The 25454-nt window shown below is 40.1% G+C and overlaps 4 protein-coding genes across 4 annotated transcripts; 2 read left to right on the forward strand and 2 right to left on the reverse strand.

Moving 5' to 3' along the window:
- Positions 1-170: 170 nt before the first annotated feature.
- On the forward strand, positions 171-785 carry GO595_009866 (uncharacterized protein; the record flags this gene model as incomplete). Its single annotated transcript, XM_067923598.1, has 1 exon — positions 171-785. One exon carries the CDS (start codon positions 171-173, stop codon positions 783-785), a length of 615 nt encoding a protein of 204 aa, XP_067769994.1.
- A 201-nt stretch (positions 786-986) lies between these two features.
- On the reverse strand, positions 987-1493 carry GO595_009867 (uncharacterized protein; the record flags this gene model as incomplete). Its single annotated transcript, XM_067923599.1, has 1 exon — positions 987-1493. The coding sequence occupies one exon, from the start codon at positions 1491-1493 to the stop codon at positions 987-989; it is 507 nt and encodes a 168-aa protein (XP_067769995.1).
- Positions 1494-3433: 1940 nt separating this feature from the next.
- Positions 3434-4402, reverse strand: GO595_009868 (uncharacterized protein; the record flags this gene model as incomplete). Its single annotated transcript, XM_067923601.1, has 1 exon — positions 3434-4402. The coding sequence occupies one exon, from the start codon at positions 4400-4402 to the stop codon at positions 3434-3436; it is 969 nt and encodes a 322-aa protein (XP_067769996.1).
- Positions 4403-9540: 5138 nt separating this feature from the next.
- On the forward strand, positions 9541-10872 carry GO595_009869 (Adhesive plaque matrix protein; the record flags this gene model as incomplete). The annotated part of the gene is made up of 2 exons (XM_067923602.1): positions 9541-9559; positions 9716-10872. 2 exons carry the CDS (start codon positions 9541-9543, stop codon positions 10870-10872), a joined length of 1176 nt encoding a protein of 391 aa, XP_067769997.1.
- Positions 10873-25454: the final 14582 nt, after the last annotated feature.

Here is a 25454-nt window from a genome sequence, read left to right on the forward strand (position 1 = left end):
ACAAAAATTTAGAATAAAATAAATTTACAATATATTCGAATGTACCAAAATTTCAGTGATAATTCTTTTTATTAAGTTGAAATTGCGTGTCGAAAAATTTAGAAAATATTTCAAACAGAGTCTCACAATTTATCAACAACCGCCAGGATTGTGCCAATAATTTCAAAACAATGTGCAAGGAGCTGTTTGCAACTATCTTTGGCATCATGATGATAGCTACATCAGTGCTTTTCGTTTCTACATCAGGGGTTGCCTATGGCTACTTTAACAATTCCATTTTTTTCGAAAATTTTGATATTAATTTGAAAGTAATGTATGGGTGCGGTATTGGTGTTGGAATCGTATTGTTTGCTGCTACATTTGCTTACTTTAAGAACCCTACATTTTGCGGTAATTATGTATTTACAATTCCTCTTTATATAACAATGCTTTCACTTTACATAGCTTATTCACAACCTTCTCAATCATCGCGGTACGAACAACTTCTTGATCAAAAATGGAATGAAAATTCATCAACACTTATTGATCTTCAAATTAGACTTAAATGTTGCGGCTGGGATAATGCTACAGATAGAGGAATTGCAGGTTGCCCTTTCGAATTCGAATCTGGTTGTTCCGCTTTCTTTTTTGACTATCTTGAACCAAGAAATCAAAATATATTTGTAACATCAATAGTAATGTTTGCGTTTTTATTTGTTTCCGTGATATTCTTTATTGTGTTTTCATGTTTGGAAGATGAGGAAAATATGTATGAATATATCTTCCCATTTAATGAGATCATTTAAAAAATAAAAAATTATAATCTAAAGCAATTCTTTTTTTAATGTAATTATAATACTTTTAATGTAATTGAACATTTTTGAATATCACCCACATATAGCAAAATAAATAATTTATCAAATGAACAAAACTTCTTTTATTTAAAATTATAAAAAACCATTTAAATGAATTATAATTTAAGGAATCAGAATATTATTCTTTATAATTTATTCACGTTTTTTTTCTGCTCTCGGTCCTTGTTTTGCTGCCATAGCTTTATAACGATTTTGGATTTCTTCTGGAGGAATTTCTTCTGATGAGCTTTCTTCCTCTTCTTCTTCTTCGATTTCATCTAATTTTATTGTATATCCTGAAAGAAGGACTTCATGAAATCCAGAATTAACAAGTTCCACAACATCAATTGGAGAAAATGTTACTTCGGTTTCTTGTTGTTCTTTACTTTTTGGCTTTAATAAACATATTTCAATAGACGATTCTTTGAATGGAAAATCAACTTGATCTTCTTGGTTAACTTTTCCTTCATCATCTGAGTCGCTGAGTAAAACTGTTTTTATTTTTGCTATAACAGTGGATTCTTGGTCTAATTTGGAATTATCAATATTACTTAATTTTGCTGAAGTAATTGTTAATACCATGTCATTTTCGCATTTAAGGGGTACGGTTGTATTAGCTGGAATAACTTGTTCCCAAGAAAATTTGTTTTCTTCAGTCATTCCCAATGGCACTTTTCATGGTTCTGCTTAACGTTCACCAGAAGTTCTGGCATTAAAGATGAGTCAAAAAAAAGAAAAAAACGAATTTAGTGTTAAATACGAAAAATGGAGTCCCCCAGATGATGCTTTGTCTTCCCAAATTTACGAAGAAATTGATCCCGAAACTACAATTTGCACAATTTATGGACCACAAGAAGAATTAGAAAAACTTCGGATGTCAATCATCGAAACCCTCAATAAAAAAGGAAACAGCTTACCCACTGATACTGAAAGTATTAACTTGGTTATTTAAATAATAAAAAGTATCATACAACGGATTTTTATATTGATCATGATGCATTTACTATTGATATGAAATGCTCGTCGTTATCAAATGAAAAACATTATAATAAATTAAATCAACTCCTGAAAATTTACCATCACGTATAAATCAAACAATTCGAGAGTACCTCCTAAAGCTGGGAAGCAAGAGCTTTTCTCCAATATTTGTAAATTTATTCCCGAATCTATTAATACATCCTTTGTTTGAGTTTTTGCTAGGACTAAGATTTTTGAAACTTTCTTCAAGAGGCTTGAAGCAGCCTTCCTTTGATATATTGGGAAGCAAATATGTCAAAACAAACAAACAAGAATAAGATTTTCATCTGAATTAAGTGATCGCAAGAACGTCCTTCCCCTCTGTTGTTTAATGATTCACCTAATCCAACCATGAATTATCAAACTATTCAGCTGTGTAAATTCATCCTTTGTGATCGATATCGATTTCATTAAAGATTTACTTACATTTTCAGATATAAATTTTTGTTATTTATAAAAGCAAGAAATTTTGCTATAGTACCATTTTCAACATTTCACTTTCTACAAGAAACAATATTTTAAAACAATTGTATGCGTATTGCTTTAACAATAAATATTTCACATATTTCATTATTTGCTATACAAATTTTTTTCTTTTCTTTCATCAAATGTTAATTGATTATTGATATAAGAACTTACATTTTCTATATTTATCCCTCCAATAATTCTAACATCTTAAATTGTTCTAGTTCAGACAAGTTAGCTGACTTTGCAAAAATAAATTGTAACAACATTAGCCTGTAACATTGAAATTATTGCTTGCTTAAACCAAGATGTTTTTGTTTCACACACTGCATTCAATCCTTCTAAGTCTACGATAGCAAAATGTGTACATACTTCAGAAGAACCCGATTAGAAGAATTAATACGAGACCTTGTAATTCTAGTCAAACAAATTTTTCAATTAGATTGCATCCACATTGTAAATGGATGGTTTCTTATGTCATCTGTTTGATTTTGTGCATGGAAATATTGCACTATATCAGCTACAACAAATAGACGTTCTACATCACATATTACACCCTGAGGAGCAAGTAAATTGTTATTTATCATATGTTTCAAGATATTATTGATCATACCATATTCATTTTTGATCAAAGTCTAGATATTTTCTTTTGTAACACCAGGTCAAAGTATTTTTAAAACAGAATATATTTCATAGTAAATTTTTTTTTTGATTCTTTGAATTGATAATATGCGTTTAGGGGATAAGAACTGATCTCTGAAATCTTGTTGTATTTTCCATTTTTTACAGTACTTGTGAAACATTATGATTTCCTCTAGACATCATGAAATTGATTATAAAGACCAAATAAAGGCAAATTTATAATATCCTAAATTGTGAACCCAGATTCATTCACACAGCATTTTACATTAATTTCTTGAAGGAAAATATCACATAAAGTATCTTCATTTGTAAGGTAAAAAATACCTTCAAATTGATATTTATTTTAACATTTTAATATTACAATATTATGGTTAATTGATAGGCTTTCATACAAGAAAATTTATGATTTTTTTAATTTTCATTATTAATTTTTAAACAAAATTTCTAAATAAATCACTTGAAAAAATTACTTTTGACTAATTGTTTATTTGTTTTCCTTGATCAAGAACTCTTACTTCTGATTCAGGAATTCCTTGGACTTGAGCAATTTTAGCAACCAACTGTGCGTTTGACATTCCCGGCTCAAGTTCCACGTCAATAATTCTTCCAGTTGTAGTTTTAACCTGAATGACTTTTCCTCTTGTTTGTTGCTGGTTATCACTACTGAATAAAGTTGAAGAAATTTGAGTAAATATTTCGAGTACGGAATCATCAGAAGACTCAGAGAGACATTTCTTCACTTCGTTTGTTACCATTTGTTTCACTTCGTTTCTTGCTTTCTTCCATTTAGATATACTATAAAGATGTTCTATTGTAAAGTTCGACTTCAATGAATTATAAATTTCACTACCAAATTCGACTTTAGTTTCATTTCCTAACAACACTAAGAAATGTTTTAATGCTTCTGACTTATTATTTAACGCTATAGCGAAATTCATAAAATGTTCATTACCTATAACATTGATTGTATTTCTAAAGTAAATAAAATTATCAGTTAGCACAAGTAATGGTTGAATTGTTTCATTAATCTTCTTACATATTGAAGAAAGTCTTTGTAAGTCATTTGATTTGTTTTCTTTAAATTTAATTAAAACTTCTTCATTTAATGTATTACCAATTATTTTATATGGTTTTGTTGAACGACGACTCCATTCTAATGATACATTAGTAATTGGATTATTATTACCAAGAATTGTCACTAATTGTTCTTTAGCAATTGCATTAAATTCATTTTGAAGAGATTTAAATGAAGAAACAAATGAATCAATCAAAGATGAATTATCTGAACTTGCACATAATGTAACACAAAACTTAAACAGTTGTTCACTAAGTTCAAGTAATGAATTGCCATTTAATTTGTTAATTATGAATGGAATAATTGTTTCTTGAAGTGTTGAAGCTTCGATATTAATTGATGGTAATATTTCGATTGCATATTCCACCATGAAACTATCGCTTGAATTTAATGCTTGACAAATGAATTTAGTGATGAAATATTCATATAATGATTTCCATTCATTTGATCCGTTTTTAATATTAGAAAATCCTTCAATATTAATATCAACTTTTATATCTGATATAATTTGATTCATTCCGATTGCTCTACGTGCGATTTGTCTATTTATTAATATTCCTGAAATTACAGTTAACTCATTTGGATGTTTAGAGTAACAAATCTCTAATGCATTGCATAATTGTTTTGATGATTTTGTTGGTGTTGAACCAATGTTATATAAATTAATATAATATTGTGAAACTGATGAGAAAATTGATTGAGAAACTATTAAAGAATTTGAATTTGTTGCTGCAAATGTAATGAAATCAATACAATATTGTGGGGCTTCAACTAATCCAATGATATTATTATCAAGACATAATTTAACTAATGAAGATAAACCATTTTCATTGATTTTACAATTTGACGATTCGGCAATATTAAGTAAATTCTTCATAAACAAAATTCTGTCTTTAACAGAATATATAACTTGTGGAACAATATTTTGTATTAAATTAGAGAAAAGTGGACTTGATAATATTTTTGTTATTAACTCAACGTCATTATTAAGTAATGCTCTTCGAATGAAAATATCAAATGTAGAAGCAGAAAAATGAATATCATATTCTGTTAGCGGACAAAGTAATGAAAATTGTTCAGAAATCTTTGGCCAAATAGAATTACGACGTTTATGACATAATTCTTGGAAAATTTTGGTTGATTTAGTATAAATTGATTGACGTGACTTTGTTTGCGAAACAAATGTTTCAAATAATTTAATAAGGAATTCATCACTTAAAACAGGTGTTATTAATGTAACAAAGTTGGTCAAATTTTCATTTATAAATATTTGATCAGTTGGAATTGATTCTAATGCTTTAGCAACCTTAAGATATGGTTTATATATTAATTGTTCATTTTGAGGTTTTAGTATAGTTTCAATATATTTTGGTTTTGGTATTTTTTGTGGTTTTATTAATTCATTTTCTGAATGGAAATCACGTAAATTATTTTCCGCATTATGTAAATCGAAAGTTTTTTGGTTTTTATTTTGAATTAATTTTGCTTCAGTTTCTATTTCATCCCGAAGAAGTTTTCTTGATTTATCTCTAAATTCAAATGCAATTGGCGTATTTATATTTAATTTGAATGTAATTAATGGTGGATTAAATAAAATAGTTGAATTATTTCCATGATAAAAATCATATAATTGAAGAGTTTTAATTAATTCAAATAAATTTGATGATGAAAATAATTTGTAATCATTTGAAATTGATTTAAAGAATTCATAATTTGTTTTAGTAAGTTCAATTTTAGGATTCAAACTTATTTCTTCAATTTTTACATCTAAATCATCAAATGTTGGTTGTCTTAATTCAATATTAATAACATATGTTAATGATGCCTTTAAAAATGTTTGAAATTGTATCAAAAAAGCAATTGATGGCTTCTCAGAATTTACTGGTTTTTGTACTGTTTGAATTTCTTTGTAAAAGAATTCTAAACATTTTACATATGATAAACCACCAATTTTAACTTGGGGCATTCTCATTATTTCTTCAAAATTTAATAATATTTTTGGATCTATAACTTCTATTTGTTGGTATTGAGAAGTTTCACCAATTTTAATATGTGAAACTTTTGTTTTTGATAATGCATCAACTAAATTTTTAACATATGATTTGTAATCAGTTCTATTAAGAGGATAAACTCTACCAAATAATGAAGGAACATTCTTTTGAATTCCTGTAATTGTTGCGATTGATTGTGCATAAGGTAAAACTATTTCCAAAACATATGATGCTGTTTCATCTAAATGTGGTAAATCTTCACAATAACTTGTGTATAATAAAGAAAGAATTACTTTATGTATTGGTACAAATTTCATTTTTTGAAGAATTTTGTTATATAATAAAGTTGCATATTCTTTAGAACCACAAACAAGTGAACCAACTTCCATCGATATTGGAGTACATACAACTTCAGAGAGTAATGTCATTTGGAATGATTCATTTTCAGAATGATAAACTTTTAACAAAAGTTCACACATTCGAATATGTGAATCAATTGCTTTTTTCATATATTCTTTATCATTTAAAAATAGGGAATCAATTAATAATTCCATTGTATTTCTTAATAAAAATTCATATCCATCATCAAGTAAACTTGTTTTAGATTCCCAAAATTTACATGTTAATATTTTATATTCAGATAAATGCATTTTTTCTCCTTCAGAATTAGTAACAAAACAATGTTCATCAACTGTTACATCATTATCTTTTATAATTAATTGCGTTTTCCTTGGTGATGAAAGTTGAAGAATAGGTGCGGATAATGCTGTAACGCCTGCAACTTTAACCCAATCAGCAAAATCGTCACTTAATGGATCTCTAACTGATGCAGCAATTAATTTATCCCTTAAATCTTGATCAATGAAACTTAAAACACTTCGATAACCATCACGTGTTCCTTCAAATGCTGGTAAAGAACTTACTGGAAAAGTTCGATATGTTGCCCATAAATTTGAGATTAAACGAAGAAGAAGATCAGTGTATTTACGTACATCTACTTGAACAATACTTTCACGTGCATTGAAAACAGCATTAATTGTATTAGTTATAATTGAAATTGCTTCATCAAATGAAAGTAATGAAAATGCTTGATTTGTTTTAAATGTACCAATAACTTTTTGGAATAAAGTTGCTTGTTCTAAATCAATGAAATAATGTATTACGTTTTCATTTAATTTCTTAAGTAAATATGGCCAAAACGGTTCATAACGACCTCCAAGTTGACGCATTTTATGGACTTCAAATGCTAAATTATTATCAGTCATCATTTGGATGGAAAGATCCTTTAGTGCATGTTGTTTAGAATCGCCATTTAGTTCAAGTTCACATGCAGGTAAGAAATAAAAATTAACTAATTCTTCTTTTTTTAGGTATTGATTTAATGTATAAAAAACGCCTTTTGGATTTGAAGTAATTATTGATAAAACATTATCAGGATGTTGTTCATGAAATGGTACTTTAATTAGCATTTGGCGAATTCCATTGATTTTCTTTTGGCTTAAGTCTTTAATAATGTTTAACTTAGTTGGATGAGAATCTCTTTTCAAACTTTTTTCAAGAACTGATAACAAAACAGGCAAAACATCATCACGTTTTTTGAAAGCAGAAAAAGGAAATGAATTAATATCATATTCAGTTGCAAATGGTGGAATTTTAGCAACTGGAAGTTTCACAGTTGTTTTGTCGAAATCAAGTAATGATTCAAATATTGGTTCTAAAACAGAAACAGGCAACAATGGAACAACATTTGAAAATTGACTTAAAACCCAAGAATGTTGTTGAACATTATTGAAACATTCATAAATTGAAGAAATTTCTTCCTCTGATGGATGCTTTCTAAGTTTTACTAATATATCTGATTGTATTTGGGTTATGTCAAGAACAGTAATTAATACAGATTTTGGCATTTTTGATAATTGTTTGTATGTAAAAGAGAATGATTCACTAGGAATAGAATTATTTAATTCCAAAATAGTTTGAAGCAGTTCTTCCCATTTTTCAGATTCGACTAGAAAATCAACCAAATGATGGCGTTGAGTAATTAGCTGAGATATTTTTTGAGAAGTTTGTGATTGTGTCGATCCGTTGTTTTGATAATTTTTCGTTTCTTCTTCATCGCTGACAATATAAAAATCACGTCGGGATGCAGATTCCATTGATTCCTTTTAAATTACAAGTTTTGACAATATCTGGTTTGAAATGTTTTCTATCGTTTCGAATTCAATTTTTTAGTCAAGCGAGGGTTAGACCATTTAGAAATTCAATTTATTGTTTTCGTGGAACGCCTCAGTAAGATTACCAATAAGTTGAATGGAAATCTCTTGAGATAAAGCATCTTCATTCAAATGAAATGATAACGCAAACTATTCAAAAAACATTTAATTTTTAGGAGAAAATGCATCTCCGAAATATTTAGATTCGCAGTGAATGATTAGCAATATTTATTAAAGTTTTTGGAAAAGCTTCATTTTTGATTGCTGTAAGAAAAATAATAATTATTCTTGATAATATATACTTTTTTATTGATTAGATATGTTTAAATAGAAAAACAAAAAAAAATTACGAAATTGAATAAAATACTAATGATTATTTTCTGTGTGGCATTATAAATGTGTACGATATAAACAATCATAAAAATTCCATCATCATCATATTTAATGATGTTTATCATAAGTTTAATATGTAAATAAATATCTGTAATAATATCTCTAACAATAATTTAATAGGTATTGTGAGATATAGCCGGCCTAACGATTTATATTTTCATTCTTCTCTAGGGACTGCTTTCTATATATATTTTGGTATATTTTTATTATTTTTTATTGAGCGCCCCATAGTACATTCATTATTGATAAATTTGGTTCAGCAACAACAATTTCTATTTTAATTTTTTCGAATTATTATTACAAGTATATTTATCTATTTCATAAGAACGTCCATAATAATGTTGATTATATAATCACTTACAATGGCCTATGATTATTTGGTAATTATATTCGCGTGTAATAAAATAATTCTATCAAAATATCATATGCAAATCAAAAGAACTAGTATATATTTTATTTCTGATTCCCTTCTTCTTTAAAACATTATTTTTTATGATATATTGAATGCTATCTCAAAATAAGATTGTTATGTTTATTTACAACATGTGTGTTGTATTTCTCAATATAGAGTTATTGTATCAACGAGTTGCTTAGTAAACTTAATATTACCATTTTTATCATGACTTGCCTATAAAGATTTAGATGATTTTCATCAAAAAAAATATTTTCATGATGAATTGAAATCCATGTTTTTCATTAATAAATAAATAGGTATAATTATCTGCATATTCGAAATGTTTACATGTTTATCTCATACATTTATGTTTTGTATATATATTTCGATATTATTATGATCATGTTGTCGGAATATAATGACATCATGAGTATTTTTCGATGTAGTTGACATTTTTTTCTAACTTATTTTCTATCTTCGCTATTAATCACAATTTCAATCGACATCGTTAGGACCGATGATTTTGATCCGAAAAAGTATTCTGCCTATTATGATTTTGGAGATATTTCAATACTCGGGTCGACTTATGTACTTTCTGAATTGAATAAAAATGTATATATTCACAAGCATCATTTACCCCCACCATACCCACATGTAATACCCACCCAGTGATGACACACCATATACACAAGTAACACTTACAACATCCCCACCCCACAAGTACCCCCCACCCAGATACCCCACAACACCCACAAGTACCCCCCACCCAGACACCCCACAACACCCACACAATACCACCCACCCACACAGTACCACCCACCCACACGTACCACCCACACACGTACCACCCACCCACACAGTACCACCCACCCACACAGTACCACCCACCCACACGTACCACCCACACACGTACCACCCACCCACACAGTACCACCCACCCACACACCCCACCACCACACGTACCACCCACACACCCCACCACCACACGTACCACCCACACACGTACCACCCACCCACACAGTACCACCCACCCACACAGTACCACCCACCCACACGTACCACCCACACACGTACCACCCACCCACACAGTACCACCCACCCACACACCCCACCACCACACGTACCACACACACTTACCACCCACACTCCCCCCCCACACCACATCCCCCCAACAACCACACGTACCACCCACACTCCCCCCCACACACCACCCCCCCCCAACAACCACACGTACCACCCACACTCCCCCCCACACACCACATCCCCCCAACAACCACACGTACCACCCACACTCCCCCCCACACACCACATCCCCCCAACAACCACACTTACCACCCACACTTACCACCCACACTTACCACCCACACTTACCACCCACACTTACCACCCACACTTACCACCCACACGTACCACCCACACTTACCACCCACACTTACCACCCACACGTACCACCCACACGTACCACCCACACAGTACCACCCACACACAAGTAACACCCACACTTACCACCCACACTTACCACCCACACTTACCACCCACACTTACCACCCACACTTACCACCCACACTTACCACCCACACAGTACCACCCACACACAAGTAACACCCACACAGTACCACCCACCCACACAGTACCACCCACACTTACCACCCACACTTACCACCCACACTTACCACCCACACTTACCACCCACACTTACCACCCACACTTACCACCCACACAGTACCACCCACACTTACCACCCACACTTACCACCCACACTTACCACCCACACTTACCACCCACACTTACCACCCACACTTACCACCCACACAGTACCACCCACACAGTACCACCCACACACAAGTAACACCCACACTTACCACCCACACTTACCACCCACACTTACCACCCACACAGTACCACCCACACACAAGTAACACCCACACAGTACCACCCACACACAAGTAACACCCACACTTACCACCCACACAGTACCACCCACACACAAGTAACACCCACACAGTACCACCCACACACAAGTACCACCCACACTTACCACCCACACTTACCACCCACACTTACCACACACACACAAGTACCACACACACAAGTACCACACACACAAGTACCACACACGTACCACCCACAGGACACATGTGACTATCATCACAAGTAACACTCACATAGTACCACACACACACAAGTACCACACACAGGACACATGTGACTATCATCACAAGTAACACTTACATATTACCACCCACACATACCACCCACACACGTACCACCCACAGGACACATGTGACTATCATCACAAGTAACACTTACATATTCCCCCCAACACCCACACATGTACCACCCACAGGACACATGTGACTATCATCACAAGTAACACTTACATATTCCCCCCAACACCCACACGTACCACCCACCAGACACATGCGGCTATCATCACTAGTAACACTTACATATTCCCCAACACCCACACAGTACCACCCACAGGGACACATGTGACTATCATCACAAGTAACACTTACATATTCCCCCCAACACCCACACGTACCACTCCCCAGGACACATGTGACTATCATCACAAGTAACACTTACATATTCCCCCCAACACCCACACGTACCACCCACAGGACACATGTGACTATCATCACAAGTAACACTTACATATTCCCCCAACACCCACACAGTACCACCCACAGGACACATGTGACTATCATCACAAGTAACACTTACATATCTCCCCCAACACCCACACGTACCACCCACAGGGACACATGTGACTATCATCACAAGTAACACTTACATATTCCCCCAAACACCCACACGTACCACCCACAGGACACATGTGACTATCATCACAAGTAACACTTACATATTCCCCCAACACCCACACGTACCACTCCACAGGACACATGTGACTATCATCACAAGTAACACTTACATATTCCCCCAACACCCACACGTACCACCCATCAGGACACATGTGACTATCATCACAAGTAACACTTACATATTCACCCCCAACACCCACACACGTACCACCTACAGGGACACATGTGACTATCATCACAAGTAACACATTCCCCCCAACACCCACACGTACCACCCACAGGACACATGTGACTATCATCACAAGTAACACTTACATATTCACACCCGCCGCCCACACCTACCACCCACAGGACACACGCGACTACCATCACAAGTAACACACACATAGTACCACAACACCCACACGTACCACACACACAAGCACACATGTGACTACACACAAGTAACACTCACATATTCACCCCAACACCCACACAAGTACCACACACACAAGTACCACACACGACTAGCATCACAGTAACACATATGCATACCCAACACACACAAGTACCACACACACAAGTACCACACACACAAGTACCACACACACAAGTACCACACACCCACAAGTACCACACACACAAGTACCACACACACAAGTACCACACACACACAAGTACACACACAAGTACCACACACACAAGTACCACACACACAAGTACCACACACACAAGTACCACACACACAAGTACCACACACACACGCACCACACACACACGCACCACACACACACGCACCACACACACACAAGTACCACACACACAAGTACCACACACACAAGTACCACACACACAAGTACCACACACACAAGTACCACACACACATGTACCACACACACAAGTACCACACACACAAGTACCACACACACAAGTACCACACACACAAGTACCACACACACAAGTACCACACACACAAGTACCACACACACACAAGTACCACACACACAAGTACCACACACACAAGTACCACACACACAAGTACCACACACACAAGTACCACACACACAAGTACCACACACACAAGTACCACACACACAAGTACCACACACACAAGTACCACACACACAAGTACCACACACACAAGTACCACACACACAAGTACCACACACACAAGTACCACACACACAAGTACCACACACACAAGTACCACACACACAAGTACCACACACACAAGTACCACACACACAAGTACCACACACACAAGTACCACACACCCACACAAGTACCACACACACAAGTACCACACACACAAGTACCACACACACAAGTACCACACACACAAGTACCACACACACAAGTACCACACACACACAAGTACCACACACACAAGTACCACACACACAAGTACCACACACACAAGTACCACACACACAAGTACCACACACACAAGTACCACACACACAAGTACCACACACACAAGTACCACACACACAAGTACCACACACACAAGTACCACACACACAAGTACCACACGCACCACACACACAAGTACCACACACACAAGACCCCACACACACAAGTACCACACACACAAGTACCACACACACAAGTACCACACACACAAGTACCACACACACAAGTACCACACACACAAGTACCACACACACAAGTACCACACACACAAGTACCACACACACAAGTACCACACACACAAGTACCACACACACAAGTACCACACACACAAGTACCACACACACACAAGTACCACACACACAAGTACCACACACACAAGTACCACACACACAAGTACCACACACACAAGTACCACACACACACAAGTACCACACACACAAGTACCACACACACAAGTACCACACACACAAGTACCACACACACAAGTACCACACACACAAGTACCACACACACAAGTACCACACACACAAGTACCACACACACAAGTACCACACACAAGTACCACACACACAAGTACCACACACACAAGTACCACACACACAAGTACCACACACACAAGTACCACACACACAAGTACCACACACACAAGTACCACACACACAAGTACCACACACACAAGTACCACACACACAAGTACCACACACACAAGTACCACACACACAAGTACCACACACACAAGTACCACACACACAAGTACCACACACACACAAGTACCACACACACACAAGTACCACACACACAAGTACCACACACACAAGTACCACACACACAAGTACCACACACACAAGTACCACACACACAAGTACCACACACACAAGTACCACACACACAAGTACCACACACACAAGTACCACACACACAAGTACCACACACACAAGTACCACACACACAAGTACCACACACACAAGTACCACACACACAAGTACCACACACACAAGTACCACACACACAAGTACCACACACACAAGTACCACACACACAAGTACCACACACACAAGTACCACACACACAAGTACCACACACACAAGTACCACACACACAAGTACCACACACACAAGTACCACACACACAAGTACCACACACACAAGTACCACACACACAAGTACCACACACACAAGTACCACACACACACAAGTACCACACACACAAGTACCACACACACAAGTACCACACACACAAGTACCACACACACAAGTACCACACACACAAGTAACCACACACACAAGTACCACACACACAAGTACCACACACACACACAAGTACCACACACACAAGTACCACACACACAAGTACCACACACACAAGTACCACACACACAAGTACCACACACACAAGTACCACACACACAAGTACCACACACACAAGTACCACACACACAAGTACCACACACACAAGTACCACACACACAAGTACCACACACACAAGTACCACACACACAAGTACCACACACACAAGTACCACACACACAAGTACCACACACACAAGTACCACACACACAAGTACCACACACACAAGTACCACACACACAAGTACCACACACACAAGTACCACACACACAAGTACCACACACACAAGTACCACACACACAAGTACCACACACACAAGTACCACACACACAAGTACCACACACACAAGTACCACACACACAAGTACCACACACACAAGTACCACACACACAAGTACCACACACACACAAGTACCACACACACAAGTACCACACACACAAGTACCACACACACAAGTACCACACACACAAGTACCACACACACAAGTACCACACACACAAGTACCACACACACAAGTACCACACACACAAGTACCACACACACAAGTACCACACACACAAGTACCACACACACAAGTACCACACACACAAGTACCACACACACAAGTACCACACACACAAGTACCACACACACAAGTACCACACACACAAGTACCACACACACAAGTACCACACACACAAGTACCACACACACAAGTACCACACACACAAGTACCACACACACAAGTACCACACACACAAGTACCACACACACAAGTACCACACACACAAGTACCACACACACAAGTACCACACACACAAGTACCACACACACAAGTACCACACACACAAGTACCACACACACAAGTACCACACACACAAGTACCACACACACAAGTACCACACACACAAGTACCACACACACAAGTACCACACACACAAGTACCACACACACAAGTACCACACACACAAGTACCACACACACAAGTACCCACACACACAAGTACCACACACACAAGTACCACACACACAAGTACCACACACACAAGTACCACACACACAAGTACCACACACACAAGTACCACACACACAAGTACCACACACACAAGTACCACACACACAAGTACCACACACACAAGTACCACACACACACAAGTACCACACACACAAGTACCACACACACAAGTACCACACACACAAGTACCACACACACAAGTACCACACACACAAGTACCACACACACAAGTACCACACACACAAGTACCACACACACAAGTACCACACACACAAGTACCACACTCACACAAGTACCACACACACAAGTACCACACACACAAGTACCACACACACAAGTACCACACACACAAGTACCACACACACAAGTACCACACACACACAAGTACCACACACACAAGTACCACACACACAAGTACCACACACACAAGTACCACACACACAAGTACCACACACACACAAGTACCACACACACAAGTACCACACACACAAGTACCACACACACAAGTACCACACACACAAGTACCCCACACACAAGTACCACACACACAAGTACCACACACACAAGTACCACACACACAAGTACCACACACACAAGTACCACACACACAAGTACCACACACACAAGTACCACACACACAAGTACCACACACACAAGTACCCACACACACAAGTACCACACACACAAGTACCACACACACAAGTACCACACACACAAGTACCACACACACAAGTACCACACACACAAGTACCACACACACAAGTACCACACACACAAGTACCACACACACAAGTACCACACACACAAGTACCACACACACAAGTACCACACACACAAGTACCACACACACAAGTACCACACACACAAGTACCACACACACAAGTACCACACACACAAGTACCACACACACAAGTACCACACACACAAGTACCACACACACAAGTACCACACACACAAGTACCACACACACAAGTACCACACACACAAGTACCACACACACAAGTACCACACACACAAGTACCACACACAAGTACCACACACACAAGTACCACACACACAAGTACCACACACACAAGTACCACACACACAAGTACCACACACACAAGTACCACACACACAAGTACCACACACACAAGTACCACACACACAAGTACCACACACACAAGTACCACACACACAAGTACCACACACACAAGTACCACACACACAAGTACCACACACACAAGTACCACACACACAAGTACCACACACACAAGTACCACACACACAAGTACCACACACACAAGTACCACACACACAAGTACCACACACACAAGTACCACACACACAAGTACCACACACACAAGTACCACACACACAAGTACCACACACACAAGTACCACACACACAAGTACCACACACACACAAGTACCACACACACAAGTACCACACACACAAGTACCACACACACAAGTACCACACACACAAGTACCACACACACAAGTACCACACACACAAGTACCACACACACAAGTACCACACACACAAGTACCACACACACAAGTACCACACACACAAGTACCACACACACAAGTACCACACACACAAGTACCACACACAAGTACCACACACACAAGTACCACACACACAAGTACCACACACACAAGTACCACACACACAAGTACCACACACACACAAGTACCACACACACAAGTACCACACACACAAGTACCACACACACAAGTACCACACACACAAGTACCACACACACAAGTACCACACACACAACCGTACCACACACACAAGTACCACACACACAAGTACCACACACACAAGTACCACACACACAAGTACCACACACACAAGTACCACACACACAAGTACCACACACACAAGTACCACACACACACAACCCCCACACACACAAGTACCACACACACAAGTACCACACACACAAGTACCACACACACAAGTACCACACACACAAGTACCACACACACAAGTACCACACACACAAGTACCACACACACAAGTACCACACACACAAGTACCACACACACAAGTACCACACACACAAGTACCACACACACAAGTACCACACACACAAGTACCACACACACAAGTACCACACACACAAGTACCACACACACAAGTACCACACACACAAGTACCACACACACAAGTACCACACACACAAGTACCACACACACAAGTACCACACACACAAGTACCACACACACAAGTACCACACACACAAGTACCACACACACAAGTACCACACACACAAGTACCACACACACAAGTACCACACACACAAGTACCACACACACAAGTACCACACACACAAGTACCACACACACAAGTACCACACACACAAGTACCACACACACAAGTACCACACACACAAGTACCACACACACAAGTACCACACACACAAGTACCACACACACAAGTACCACACACACAAGTACCACACACACAAGTACCACACACACAAGTACCACACACACAAGTACCACACACACAAGTACCACACACACAAGTACCACACACACAAGTACCACACACACAAGTACCACACACACAAGTACCACACACACAAGTACCACACACACAAGTACCACACACACAAGTACCACACACACAAGTACCACACACACAAGTACCACACACACAAGTACCACACACACAAGTACCACACACACAAGTACCACACACACAAGTACCACACACACAAGTACCACACACACAAGTACCACACACACAAGAACCCCACACACAAGTACCACACACACAAGTACCACACACACAACCACCACACACACAAGTACCACACACACAAGTACCACACACACAAGTACCACACACACAAGTACCACACACACAAGTACCACACACACAAGTACCACACACACAAGTACCACACACACACAAGTACCACACACACAAGTACCACACACACAAGTACCACACACACAAGTACCACACACACAAGTACCACACACACAAGTACCACACACACAAGTACCACACACACAAGTACCACACACACAAGTACCACACACACAAGTACCACACACACAAGTACCACACACACAAGTACCACACACACAAGTACCACACACACAAGTACCACACACACAAGTACCACACACACAAGTACCACACACACACAAGTACCACACACACAAGTACCACACACACAAGTACCACACACACAAGTACCACACACACAAGTACCACACACACAAGTACCACACACACAAGTACCACACACACAAGTACCACACACACAAGTACCACACACACAAGTACCACACACACAAGTACCACACACACAAGTACCACACACACAAGTACCACACACACAAGTACCACACACACAAGTACCACACACACAAGTACCACACACACAAGTACCACACACACAAGTACCACACACACAAGTACCACACACACAAGTACCACACACACAAGTACCACACACACAAGTACCACACACACAAGTACCACACACACAAGTACCACACACACAAGTACCACACACACAAGTACCACACACACAAGTACCACACACACAAGTACCACACACACAAGTACCACACACACAAGTACCACACACACAAGTACACACACAAGTACCACACACACAAGTACCACACACACAAGTACCACACACAAGTACCACACACACAAGTACCACACACACAAGTACCACACACACAAGTACCACACACACAAGTACCACACACACAAGTACCACACACACAAGTACCACACACACAAGTACCACACACACAAGTACCACACACACAAGTACCACACACACAAGTACCACACACACAAGTACCACACACACAAGTACCACACACACAAGTACCACACACACAAGTACCACACACACAAGTACCACACACACAAGTACCACACACACAAGTACCACACACACACAAGTACCACACACACAAGTACCACACACACAAGTACCACACACACAAGTACCACACACACAAGTACCACACACACAAGTACCACACACACAAGTACCACACACACAAGTACCACACACACAAGTACCACACACACAAGTACCACACACAAGTACCACACACACAAGTACCACACACACAAGTACCACACACACAAGTACCACACACACAAGTACCACACACACAAGTACCACACACACAAGTACCACACACACAAGTACCACACACACAAGTACCACACACACAAGTACCACACACACACAAGTACCACACACACAAGTACCACACACACAAGTACCACACACACAAGTACCACACACACAAGTACCACACACACAAGTACCACACACACAAGTACCACACACACAAGTACCACACACACAAGTACCACACACACAAGTACCACACACACAAGTACCACACACACAAGTACCACACACACAAGTACCACACACACAAGTACCACACACACAAGTACCACACACACAAGTACCACACACACAGCACACACACACAAGTACCACACACACAAGTACCACACACACAAGTACCACACACACAAGTACCACACACACACACACACAAGTACCACACACACACAAGTACCACACACACAAGTACCACACACACAAGTACCACACACACAAGTACCACACACACAAGTACCACACACACAAGTACCACACACACAAGTACCACACACACACAAGTACCACACACACAAGTACCACACACACAAGTACCACACACACAAGTACCACACACACAAGTACCACACACACAAGTACCACACACACAAGTACCCCACACACACAAGTACCACACACACAAGTACCACACACACAAGTACCACACACAAGTACCACACACACAAGTACCACACACACAAGTACCACACACACAAGTACCCCACACACAAGTACCACACACACAAGTACCACACACACAAGTACCACACACACAAGTACCACACACACAAGTACCACACACACAAGTACCACACACACAAGTACCACACACACAAGTACCACACACACAAGTACCACACACACAAGTACCACACACACAAGTACCACACACACAAGTACCACACACACAAGTACCACACACACACAAGTACCACACACACAAGTACCACACACACAAGTACCACACACACAAGTACCACACACACAAGTACCACACACACAAGTACCACACACACAAGTACCACACACACAGCACCACACACACAAGCACCACACACACACGTACCACACACACACAAGTACCACACACACAAGTACCACACACACAAGTACCACACACACAAGTACCACACACACAAGTACCACACACACAAGTACCACACACACAAGTACCACACACACAAGTACCACACACACAAGTACCACACACACAAGTACCACACACACAAGTACCACACACACAAGTACCACACACACAAGTACCACACACACAAGTACCACACACACAAGTACCACACACACAAGTACCACACACACAAGTACCACACACACAAGTACCACACACACAAGTACCACACACACAAGTACCACACACAAGTACCACACACAAGTACCACACACACAAGTACCACACACACAAGTACCACACACACAAGTACCACACACACAAGTACCACACACACAAGTACCACACACACAAGTACCACACACACAAGTACCACACACACAAGTACCACACACACAAGTACCACACACACAAGTACCACACACACAAGTACCACACACACAAGTACCACACACACAAGTACCACACACACAAGTACCACACACACAAGTACCACACACACAAGTACCACACACACAAGTACCACACACACAAGTACCACACACACACAAGTACCACACACACAAGTACCACACACACAAGTACCACACACACACAAGTACCACACACACAAGTACCACACACACAGTACCACACACACAAGTACCACACACACAAGTACCACACACACAAGTACCACACACACAAGTACCACACACACAAGTACCCACACACACAAGTACCACACACACAAGTACCACACACACAAGTACCACACACACAAGTACCACACACACACAAGTACCACACACACAAGTACCACACACACAAGTACCACACACACAAGTACCCACACACACAAGTACCACACACACAAGTACCACACACACAAGTACCACACACACAAGTACCACACACACAGTACCACACACACAAGTACCACACACACAAGTACCACACACACAAGTACCACACACACAAGTACCACACACACAAGTACCACACACACACAAGTACCACACACACAAGTACCACACACACAAGTACCACACACACACAAGTACCACACACACAAGTACCACACACACAAGTACCACACACACAAGTACCACACACACAAGTACCACACACACAAGTACCACACACACAAGTACCACACACACAAGTACCACACACACAAGTACCACACACACAAGTACCACACACACAAGTACCACACACACAAGTACCACACACACAAGTACCACACACACAAGTACCACACACACAAGTACCACACACACACAAGTACCACACACACAAGTACCACACACACAAGTACCACACACACAAGTACCACACACACAAGTACCACACACACAAGTACCACACACACAAGTACCACACACACAAGTACCACACACACAAGTACCACACAAGTACCACACACACAAGTACCACACACACAAGTACCACACACACAAGTACCACACACACAAGTACCACACACACAAGTACCACACACACAAGTACCACACACACAAGTACCACACACACAAGTACCACACACACAAGTACCACACACACAAGTACCACACACACAAGTACCACACACACAAGTACCACACACACAAGTACCACACACACAAGTACCACACACAAGTACCACACACACAAGTACCACACACACAAGTACCACACACACAAGTACCACACACACAAGTACCACACACACAAGTACCACACACACAAGTACCACACACACAAGTACCACACACACAAGTACCACACACACAAGTACCACACACACAAGTACCACACACACAAGTACCACACACACAAGTACCACACACACAAGTACCACACACACAAGTACCACACACACACACACACACACACACACACAAGTACCACACACACAAGTACCACACACACAAGTACCACACACACAAGTACCACACACACAAGTACCACACACACAAGTACCACACACACAAGTACCACACACACACAAGTACCACACACACAAGTACCACACACACAAGTACCACACACACAAGTACCACACACACAAGTACCACACACACAAGTACCACACACACAAGTACCACACACACACACAAGTACCACACACACAAGTACCACACACACAAGTACCACACACACAAGTACCACACAACCACCACACACAAGTACCACACACACAAGTACCACACACACAAGTACCACACACACAAGTACCACACACACAAGTACCACACACACAAGTACCACACACACAAGTACCACACACACAAGTACCACACACACAAGTACCACACACACAAGTACCACACACACAAGTACCACACACACAAGTACCACACACACAAGTACCACACACACAAGTACCACACACACAAGTACCACACACACAAGTACCACACACACAAGTACCCCACACACACAAGTACCACACACACAAGTACCACACACACAAGTACCACACACACACAAGTACCACACACACACAAGTACCACACACACAAGTACCACACACACAAGTACCACACACACAAGTACCACACACACAAGTACCACACACACAAGTACCACACACACAAGTACCACACACACAAGTACCACACACACAAGTACCACACACACAAGTACCACACACACAAGTACCACACACACAAGTACCACACACACAAGTACCACACACACAAGTACCACACACACAAGTACCACACACACAAGTACCACACACACAAGTACCACACACACAAGTACCACACACACAAGTACCACACACACAAGTACCACACACACAAGTACCACACACACAAGTACCACACACACAAGTACCACACACACAAGTACCACACACACAAGTACCACACACACAAGTACCACACACACAAGTACCACACACACAAGTACCACACACACAAGTACCACACACACAAGCACACACACAAGTACCACACACACAAGTACCACACACACAAGTACCACACACACAAGTACCACACACACAAGTACCACACACACAAGTACCACACACACAAGTACCACACACACAAGTACCACACACACAAGTACCACACACACAAGTACCACACACACAAGTACCACACACACAAGTACCACACACACAAGTACCACACACACAAGTACCACACACACAAGTACCACACACACAAGTACCACACACACAAGTACCACACACACAAGTACCACACACACAAGTACCACACACACAAGTACCACACACACAAGTACCACACACACAAGTACCACACACACAGTACCACACACACAAGTACCACACACACAAGTACCACACACACAAGTACCACACACACAAGTACCACACACACAAGTACCACACACACAAGTACCACACACACAAGTACCACACACACAAGTACCACACACACAAGTACCACACACACAAGTACCACACACACAAGTACCACACACACAAGTACCACACACACAAGTACCACACACACAAGTACCACACACACAAGTACCACACACACAAGTACCACACACACAAGTACCACACACACAAGTACCACACACACAAGTACCACACACACAAGTACCACACACACAAGTACCACACACACAAGTACCACACACACAAGTACCACACACACAAGTACCACACACACAAGTACCACACACACAAGTACCACACACACAAGTACCACACACACAAGTACCACACACACAAGTACCACACACACAAGTACCACACACACAAGTACCACACACACAAGTACCACACACACAAGTACCACACACACAAGTACCACACACACAAGTACCACACACACAAGTACCACACACACACAAGTACCACACACACAAGTACCACACACACAAGTACCACACACACAAGTACCACACACACAAGTCCCACACACACACAAGTACCACACACACAAGTACCACACACACAAGTACCACACACACAAGTACCACACACACAAGTACCACACACACAAGTACCACACACACAAGTACCACACACACAAGTACCACACACACAAGTACCCCACACACACAAGTACCACACACACAAGTACCACACACACAAGTACCACACACACAAGTACCACACACACAAGTACCACACACACAAGTACCACACACACAAGTACCACACACACAAGTACCACACACACAAGTACCACACACAAAAAGAACACACACACAAGTACCACACACAAGTACCACACACACAAGTACCACACACACAAGTACCACACACACGCGTACCACACACACGCGTACCACACACACAAGTACCACACACACAAGTACCACACACACAAGTACCACACACACAAGTACCACACACACAAGCACCACACACACAAGTACCACACACACAAGTACCACACACACAAGTACCACACACACAAGTACCACACACACAAGTACCACACACACAAGTACCACACACACAAGTACCACACACACAAGTACCACACACACAAGTACCACACACACAAGTACCACACACACAAGTACCACACACACAAGTACCACACACACAAGTACCACACACACACAAGTACCACACACACAAGTACCACACACACAAGTACCCACACACACAAGTACCACACACACAAGTAC

Source organism: Histomonas meleagridis (assembly GCF_020186115.1).
Source record: "Histomonas meleagridis strain 2922-C6/04-10x chromosome Unknown contig_97, whole genome shotgun sequence".
NCBI classification, from domain to species: domain Eukaryota; phylum Parabasalia; order Tritrichomonadida; family Dientamoebidae; genus Histomonas; species Histomonas meleagridis.